We start from the raw sequence: 9,647 nt of genomic DNA, 5'->3' as shown, positions 1-9,647 counted from the left end.
TCCCCTGACCCGCAGTCAACCCCTAGACCAATGAGCAAGCTCAGCTTAGAGGAGCAGAGCCACCCAACTGAGCCCTGCTCTGTGAAAATAAGTGATTGTGTCTTTAAGCCACTAAGATTCTGGGTGGTTTCTTAGGTAGCAAAAGCTAATATATACAGGGTTGTCATGTCAATCAAATAAAATAAGGGATGTGGAAGTTTTTTTGAAACTGTAACCTACTCGGAAAAATGTATTACCCTTAGTTTTTTAAATTTCCACATGACCTTATTTTCAGTTATTTGTGAAATTAATATCAATGAAGTAGTACCTGTCAAGGTTTAAGGTACACTCTTCTATAAGGTATTCAGCCATGTATTAACATTTATTCCCTAAATATTTTTGAACATCAGTGTGTTCTATAGAATACAGAAAGGCTTTTTCTTTCTTTCTTTCTTTCTTTTTTTAATTTTTTGGCTGCGTTGGGTGTTCGTTGAGGTGCGCGGGCTTCTCATTGCGGTGGTTTCTCTTGTTGTGGAGCCCAGGCTCTAAGCCCACGGGCTTCAGTAGTTGTGGCTCACGGGGTCTAGAGCGCATGCTCAGTAGTTGTGGCGCAAGGGCTTAGTTGCCCCGTGGCATGTCGGATCTTCCCGGAGCAGGGCTCGAACCCGTGTCTCCTGCTTTGGCAGGTGGATTCTTAACCACTGCACCACCAGGGAAGCCCCAGTAAGGCTTTTAAATGCAAAGAAATCTCTCTCTAGAGAGACACTGAAAGATTTTAGACACTGAAACGATTTGGAGTGAGTAGGGAAAGATATGGGCTTTGAAGCAGTAGGTCAGACACTGGTCCCCCTCATCCCAATGGTGGATACCTATTCTGCATTCTGCTTTCCTCTAAAAGCAAAGAAAGAGCCAAAGCCCTTTCCCTAGGTGGTGGAAAGCATAGAATTCCTTGGAGAGTAAAACAGGAGTAGAACTTCTCCCATTTGGAAAGGACTAAGGAAGAGGGCCTCACTGCACCTATAGCTGTGGGTCCAGGGAAATTACTTGAGAACCTTGTCCAGTCCTTGCCATTTACATCTTCTGAAATCAAAATGTTTCTTCAAAGCTCTGCTCAAATTCCACCTCCTCCAAGCAGCCTCCTTTTCTGAGGCCCTATGGGTAGTATCTTTTTTCTTTACATCTGGGGCAACCTTTGATATCTATATTAGCCTCATACTCCACTATTTTCACAAAGACATGAGCCTACTAAACTAGTAGGGTTTGGCTTGGAATGGCTGTGGCAATGGGTGCAACTTAAGGCAGAAGAGAATAGCACAATGAAAAAGTAAGGATGAGGAAAGTACGGCATGAAGAAGCTGATCTTCATGACAATTTTTGGGAGAACCAGGAGGTCAAAGAGTGAGCTGACACCAGCATGGGCTGCATCAGGGTCTTGGAAAGAATTTATCTCTGGCTGGGAATTCCAGGGCCACACTTATTTGGAAGAGCTTACCTTGTGTCCTAAGTCTCAAGTTCTGTAAATGGACCAGGCCCAGCCAGGTAGGGCCCCAATGACATGTTCCTTAGATGCTTAAATCAGGTCTTAGATTTTCTTGGGGCCAAATTTCATTTTAGATGACTAGTGCTTATGTATGATACAATTTAGAATACTGGCTTTACTTGACAATTCAAGTTTTTAAAATTACTGAATTTTAAAAAGGGATTTTTCCAGATCCTTAGAACTTGGGAAGGCATTGCAAATACAGTGGTTTGTGGTTATGATAGTTATTATTAAAGAATCAATGCACTTATGATAATTTTGATAAGAATGAAATATGCACATAAATCCACTTTTACTTAATTATGGAAATGATCTTTTTCAATAATAAAAGGGGATCAGACAGATCTTTAAACTGCCTGAAAGAAATATTTTGAAATGAGTTGGATTCTCTTAGGGTAAATGAATGGTTTGCCTTCTGACCTCGAGTAGCTGTGTATATGTCTGTCTCATCCAGTAGCCTCTATTCTCGTGAAGATCAGGAATTGTCTCATTTCTATCTCTATCTCCTCTATGGCTAGTACAGTGCCTGTTACACAATAAGAACTCAGAAAATATTTTTGCTGTTTTGGAGTGTTATCTCCACCTTCTTTTACTTATGCAATTCATTTACTCCTTGGAACAATTTTGCAAAACATTACCACCTTAGTTTCCACAGAGGAAGGAACTAAGCCTAAGACAGTAGGCTATTTGCCCAAGATGGTGCCATTAGTAAAGGGCAAGATCAGGATTCAATCCTAATCTGCTTTCTATGGAGTCCTTCTTTTTAGACGGAGACACAGGACACCAAAATGATCAAACACAAGGCTTTCATTGCTGTCCTGCTGTTGTGGATTTCACTTTTTTCTCTCCTTTTCACTCCACTGACATCACATAATGCTCTTCAATTACAGCTGTCAACTTCCTCCCACAATTGCTCTGTATTCTGGGCTATAATTGCTCCTCACAGAACCTGAGCCCACACGCCTACAATTTCTCTATCAGCTAAGCAGCCCCCACTGCCTCCAAGGGACCATGGCTAATGCAGTCCACAGAGGTACATGCACCTGTGATTACTGCCATTTTCCACTTTAGTTATCCCAGGAGAAGTGCTATGCTAGAGTGCCTTTTAAGTAATGCGTAGTGACAACATTCTGATGTGGGTAGGTGGCCAAGAATCACTATCCTCTGCATTAGTATTTGAGAAATGATACCTTCACGGTGGGAGTTGACACGTTCACTTGGACGTTTGAGGGAGGATGCAAAGATGAGTCCCTCTGGTACTGAGATGCATTTCCTTCCTTAACGCTAAGGGCACAAGGCTCTTTCTTAGAGAATATATTAAGCAAAACTTCAGCTAATAAACGGCAAAAACTTCAGCTAATAAACTGAACTGTACTGTCCAAGAAAAAAGTAGTTCAGAAATAAAGGATTCCTCCAATTTCTTCTGTAGAGAAATCCCTGAAATTCATTTCAAAAGAACTCAAATAGGTCACAGAACCTGTGAACTAAAAGGGCCTTGTTCAGATGGGAGAATTGGGATCCAAAGGGGGAATAGGACTTGGCCAAGTCACCCAGCAAGTGGATGGCAAGAGCCAGATCTTAAGACTTCTAGACAAGGACCTTCTTCGCTTTGGTTAAACTGAGGGTTGAAGGAGAGGAGTGATGTCACTTCTACCTTCAGTCTCCTGGGAGCTTCTGACAGGGGAAGTTGTAGAAACACCAGGTCCCTGGGATAGTGGTTCCTGACATTGGTAACATCTTATTACTAGGACACCCTAGTCCAGAGTGCAGTCAAGATACTCTGGCCCAGAAAGCCAAACATTGCTGAAGAGATAAATAAACAAACAAGATAAAACTCTAAAAGAGATACTGAATGTGCCTGAGACGAGTCCCCTCTCTTCACCTCAGGACTGAGAGAAGCTGGTCAAGGTCAAAACGCTGATTCTAGGAACCTGAGAAACTTTGGGGAGAGAGGAAGAGATCAAGTGTAAGGATTTTCCCAATCAACCTGAAGCTCAGGGTGCATAATCACTGTCACAAAGGGAGGGGCTGCCTTTCCTGGAGGTTAACTAAAAGTAAGGAGCTGGAGGAAAGGCTGGGAAGGAGTCCTAAAGGGCTGCTGTAAGGCAGGGACATTACAGAGTGAGCAACGGTCTGAGGGAACTGCCTGGCGTCTAGCAAAGATAAAGCTGAACCGACACAACGACAACCTAAACAGCAACATGACCAAACTTCATAGAGCACTTCTCTCATACCAGACTCTTCTCTAATTATTCTATGTACATTATCTCATTTGATCCTCACAGCAGCCTTATAATAAGAATTTAGAAAATGTGGTAGGGCCACTTTCAAAAGTTCTGGGAAAGGATTATTATACCTGAGGACTCTCCCATTAATGACATTTCATAAGAGACCAAAGCTACTTTGGATCCCCACAACCTCTCTATGGATGTATAAATAACATTTTAAATACATATTACTTTGAACTAGGGGAAACTGCTAGTTTTGTAGATCAAAAAATTGTCAAATAGCGGAACTTTCATATGGTTCAACCTAATATATAAAATATATGTACTTTAAGGGAAGTAAGTAAAAAAGTAACAGGCAAATACAGTAGAGTGGGATATGTACTACATAAGGAGTAAGTATTGTGCACTCTGGGAAAAAAAAAACACACAAAAGAGTGTTCTAACCAAGTTTTCAGTGAAGGAGAGCAGTAAGGGGAGACTTCTAGGAGGAAATGTTGAAACCTGAAGGACAATAGAAAACACTAAGGGAAGTTAATCATTATGAGCCTGATTCAGTGAATCAGGGAGGCTTTAGGTCATGATAAAGTAACAGATGCTGGACTTGCACTACCACTGTAAACACGTAGAAAACTAAGAAAAATATGTGAAAAAAACCCACTTTCAGACATTGAACAGCAGATATCACAAGATCATAATCACTGGGAGTAGGAAAACAAACAAGGTGAGTCCTTCAATTGGTTAAAATCAGTAAGTTTTTAAAGATTGAAAGAGTATGTTCTCTAATTGTACAGAATTAAATTGGAAATAAAAATAGAAAGAGATCTGAAAAATAAACAGCTTAGTTTTAAGTAAATCTTGGATAATAAAAGAAATCCCAAGGGAAATTTAAAAATATTTAATGAACTGAATGAAAATAGAAACACAACATATCAAAACTTGTGAGATGCAGTTGAAGCAATCCTCAGGGAAGATGTATAACTTTAAATGATTATATTAGAAAAAAATCAAATCAATAATTTAAACTTGCATACTAAAAAGCTACAAAAAGTTGATACAATTAAACCTAAAGTAAGTGAAAGAATGAAAAAATAGAAATAAAAGCAAAAATCAATCAAATAAAGAATGTACAAATAATGGAGAAAATAAATTAAACCAAAAGAAGATTCTTTAAATGTCACACCATGGGCTACAGGTAGAAGCCCAGAGGTGGGAATAGCTTATAAAGGAGGTCTGTTCAATGGAATATATACTGACTGCAGAGGTGCCACTTTGGTGTGTTATCATCTTGAATAGCTTGTTGTGACCAACATTTCAAAAAAACTAATAACTTCTATCTAAACTCATCAAAGAAACAAGGGAAAAGACACAAATTATCATCAAGAATGAAACAAGGGACATTATTACAGAGTCTACAGTCACTAAAAGGATAATAAGGACTATTAAGAACAACCTACTTCCAATAAATTCAACATCTGATATGAAATGGAAGAACCCTTTGGAAAAAAACAACAACAAATGACCAAAAATGACTTAAGAGAACATAGAAATTCTAAATAGTCCCATATCTATTAAAAACAATTGGATTTCTTATAAACGATATTCCACAAAGAAGAATCTCAACCCAGGTGACTTCTCTGGTGAATTCTTTCAAACATCTAAGGAAGAAAAAAGAACAGTTCTATACAATATATTTCAGAAAATAGGGAAGGCAATAATACATTGTTCTTCCACCAAACAAAGACATTAAAAGAAAACACCAGCAGCATTGTTCGGATCCTGTCTGCTTAACAGAGCCTTATGGTATCTTCAATTCCAAGAGCAATAAAAAACATGTACCCATAAAAATGCTTAAACATGTACCATAAAAATGTATACAGATCTTTAAAGAATATTTATTTATACCAAATAAAAACTGGTAACAATCTAGATATACATTAGCAAGAGAAGAGAATAAACAAATTGTGCTACACACATGGTGGAATATTACTCAGAAACAAAAAGGAATAAATTACAGATAGATGCAACAACATGGATTAATCTAAAAAAATTATACTGAGTAAAAGGAGCCAGACACAAAAGAGTATATTTATATATTCTATTTTTATAAAAATTTAGAATATGTAAAACTAACCAATAATTGTAAAAAGCAGGTCAATGGTTACCTGAGGCCGGTTGTGAAGGTGGATGAAGGAACTTACTTGGTGGTGGAAATAGTCTATTTCTTAATAGGGGTAAAGTTTCAAATGTATATACTACTGTCAAAAACTCATCAAACTATATGGTTAAAATGGCTACATTTTATCACACAAAAATTATATCTCAATAGAATTGAATTGAAAAAAATAAGTCAGAGAAATAGGTAGAGATGAAGACATTAGGGAGAATGTTATCAAGGTTGTCTCTAGGCATGTTTCATGTTTCAATCAGAGCAACTTTATGGATGGTGGTTCCCCTCACTATTGTGGAAACAAATGCTGGAACAGAACCAGGTTTGAGGGAAGGAGTGTTAATAGAACAGTACTGAAATGTTGAGTTAAAGGTGCCTATGGTAGTGGTGTTCTATAAGCCATTTTTCAGGGGGAGAGGGAATAGGTGGGGAGCCCTGAGTGGTAGCATTTTCTGATCTTCATGGTGTAGATACTTCCATCACATCTGATTTCAAGCTACCAACTGTTTAATAACCAGCTTAAAAAATCTTGGAAACTTAACAATCTTTCGTGACCCAGAAGGAGCCAGCTCCAGCAAGCCACTGCCTATGAATCATCAAAACAAATATGTGAAGCAAGAAACTGTATCAATCGAGGGGTTCTTTCTAGAAATATAGGGAAAAAGTGTAGTCATCAGTGAATAGATGTTAATAAAATCCAGGTCTGTGGATGCAATTAGGGAAAAAATATAGAGGGGAAAGAAGAGATGCCTAGAATTTTACCTCAGGCATGTTATTTTTAAAGGTCATCTAGAAGAGAATGGGCAAGTAGAAGAAAGTGAAAAGTAAGAACCAGAGAGGCAGGAGGAAAAACAGGATGGTATTCTGTCATCCATCCAAGCCAAGGTAAGGAGCTGAGAAATGGTTAGCAGTGTTAAATTCAGCTAAGCTAAGTAAAATGAAGACTAACATTTGGGGGTATGGGGCTTATGGTAACCTTTGAGAATGCAGTTTCAGTGGAGTTTTGGAAGTTGAATGGGCCACAGGCAGATGCCTTCATCTAGAAGCCAGAGGGGGGAGTAGCTCGTAAAGAAGTCTGCTCAGTGGAATATATACTGGCTGAAGAAGTCCATAGCTGCAGACTGCCACTTTGGTGTGTCATCACCCTGATCGACTGCCATGACCCACATTAAACACTCTAACCAGGGACAGAGGTGTCTTGACATCCAAGCTGACATTCCTAGGCCTAAACTTATACCACACACACATACATACACACACCTAGAGACATGTACAGACACCTAAATATGTGTAAAAAACAAACACTATGGTGTACTACAGAATATAAAAGTAATAGATTTTTAAAATATAAAGCATGAAATTTCAAAGAAATTTTATGTTTGCATCATGTTACTTTAAATTTCTAGGCCTCCTTCAACTCCTGCCCTCAACTCCACACTTATTCCCACCCCTGTGTGGGGTGTCTATATTCATTCTCCTCAGCCACGGGGACATTTGGATGAACAAGTTTGACAGGCTGAGAGAAGGCATGTGCCTACAGGTGCCAAGAATCAGGAGGTGATTTCCAGTGCTGGAATCTCTTTGACTTCTGGGCACCACCTATCCCTGAGGAACCTGGAGGACTGTTGCTTAGGGCCCTTCCCAGCAGAATATGTCAACGTTGTGGTTTGACACTTTCATTTACCATCCTTCACGTCATCCTATCCATCTGCCACAACTTCTGTCCACACCAGGCCCACAAACAGCCCATGGTCCATTGCATACCCTACAACTCAGACCCGGGGACCACAGAGAGGGTCACGATGTCCACAAACATGTAGACAAGGAACTTCCAAGTTCTTACTGATGCCAGCACTGGCTTCAGTGCCTAGGTCACCAGGAGAGAATGGATATGGGATAAGGCCTTGACAGCCTTCCCATATTTCTGTGCAACTCGGAGCTTATCGAGGCCTTCTCAGAACAGCTAATGGAACATCAGCCCTGCTTTATAGACAGAGGTTTTACATATAGACTCTGGGCTGTGCACACTTCTTTGTTTTAAACATCACATGTTCTCTGTATGAGAAGATACCCCTGGAATTGAGTGTGGCTATGTGTGACGGCTCTGGCTCCAGCTCTCTGAAACCTTCGCCAGCTAGGCTACCCTCTAGGTCTCCTTCCAGGAGAAAGAAATTTGGACTGAAGGGTCAATGGAAGGTTTGGGAGGAAGGTCTGCCCTACATTCTAGGAAGTTGACTCGGTGGCTCTGTGGAGGGCAGATGAGAGAGAATAAAGATTAGACGTTGGGGGAACAATTGAGATTTTTCTTTAATGAGTCAGTGGTTCTCAACAGGGGTGATACTGCTCCTGAGACATGTTTTGAAATTTTGTGGGATCTTATGATTTGCTACTAGTGTTTAGTGAACAGGAGTCAAGAATGATAGGCATCGAACGCAGAGCAGTTTGGTCGTTAGTCGGAGGAGCTTCTTCCATTAGTTCGGCGACTGCGGTTCTTCATTGGGCAGCAGGAGCGGCGCGGCTGTCGGAGAAGCGGCGTAAAACTTCGGCATTGGGTGAAAGAAAATGGCCCGAACCACGCAGACTGCTCCTAAGTCCATGGGTGGCAAAGCGCCCCGCAAACAGCTGGCCACTAAAGCGGCCAGGAAAAGCGCCCCCTCTACCGGCGGGATGAGAAAACCTCATCGCTACAGGCCCGGGACCGTTGCGCTTCGAGAAATACGTCGTTACCAGAAATCCACCGAGCTTCTGATCCGGAAGCTGCCTTTCCAGAGGTTGGTGAGGGAGATCGCCCAGGATTTCAAAACCGACTTGAGGTTCCAGAGTGCCGCCATTGGTGCGCTTCAGGAGGCTAGTGAAGCGTACCTGGTGGGTTTATTTGAAGATACTAATCTGTGTGCCATCCACGCTAAGAGAGTCACCATCATGCCCAAAGACATCCAGTTGGCTCGCCGGATACAGGGAGAGAGAGCTTAAGTGAAGGCAGTTTTTATGGTGTTTTGTAGTAAATTCTGTAAAATACTTTGGTTTACTTTGTGACTTCTTCTGTAAGAAACTGTTTGTAATATGCTGCATTTGTACTTAAGTCATTCCATCGTTCACTCAGGATGAATGGGAAAAGTGACTGACTGTTCACAGACCTCAGTGATGTGAGCACTGTTGCTCAGGAGTGACAAGTTGCTAATATGCAGAAGGGATGGGTGATATTTCTTGCTTCTCATGATGCATGTTTCTGTATGTTAATGACTTGTTGGGTAGCTATTAAGGTACTAGAATTGATAAATGTGTACAGGGTCCTTTTGCAATAAAACTGGTTATGACTTGATCCAAGTGTTTAACAATTGGGGCTGTTAAGTCTGACCATACATCACTGTGATAGAATGTGGGCTTTTTCAAGGGTGAAGATACAAATCTTAACCACAGTGTAACTTACAGTTTCCTTATTAAAAAAAAAAAGTAAACCTGGCAGCTATAGAATACACTATGTGCATTTATAATAGCTATTTTATATATTGTAGTGTCAACATTTTTAAATTAAATGTTTTACATTCAAAAAAAAAAAAAAAAGAATGATAGGCATCTAGGCAGTTTAGGCCAAACAACTAAAAATTGTTCTGAATTCCACATAAAAAACTGAATATTCCTTTCTATAATAGTCTGGACCTGGCATTTAACACTGTTTTACCAATATACACACTACTAATGATATTTGAGTCCTAATACAACACACCTGTAC

At 40.1% G+C, this 9,647-nt stretch overlaps 1 protein-coding gene across 1 annotated transcript; it reads left to right on the top strand.

The window, feature by feature from the left end:
- The first annotated feature begins 8,374 nt into the window (after positions 1–8,374).
- LOC133093996 (histone H3.3A-like) lies at positions 8,375–8,954 on the top strand. The gene has a single exon (XM_061194360.1). The coding sequence runs from the start codon at positions 8,477–8,479 to the stop codon at positions 8,885–8,887; it is 411 nt and encodes a 136-aa protein (XP_061050343.1). The 5' UTR covers positions 8,375–8,476; the 3' UTR covers positions 8,888–8,954.
- The last annotated feature ends 693 nt before the right edge of the window (positions 8,955–9,647 follow it).

This window comes from Eubalaena glacialis, chromosome 6 (assembly GCF_028564815.1).
Source record: "Eubalaena glacialis isolate mEubGla1 chromosome 6, mEubGla1.1.hap2.+ XY, whole genome shotgun sequence".
Classification (NCBI taxonomy): Eukaryota; Metazoa; Chordata; class Mammalia; order Artiodactyla; family Balaenidae; genus Eubalaena; species Eubalaena glacialis.
This window is presented reverse-complemented; position numbering and strand designations above follow the sequence as displayed.

Excerpts from the sequence above, each read along its gene's own strand:
- LOC133093996 (XM_061194360.1), top strand. The coding sequence starts at position 8,477 with ATGGCCCGAACCACGCAGACTGCTCCTAAGTCCATGGGTGGCAAAGCG.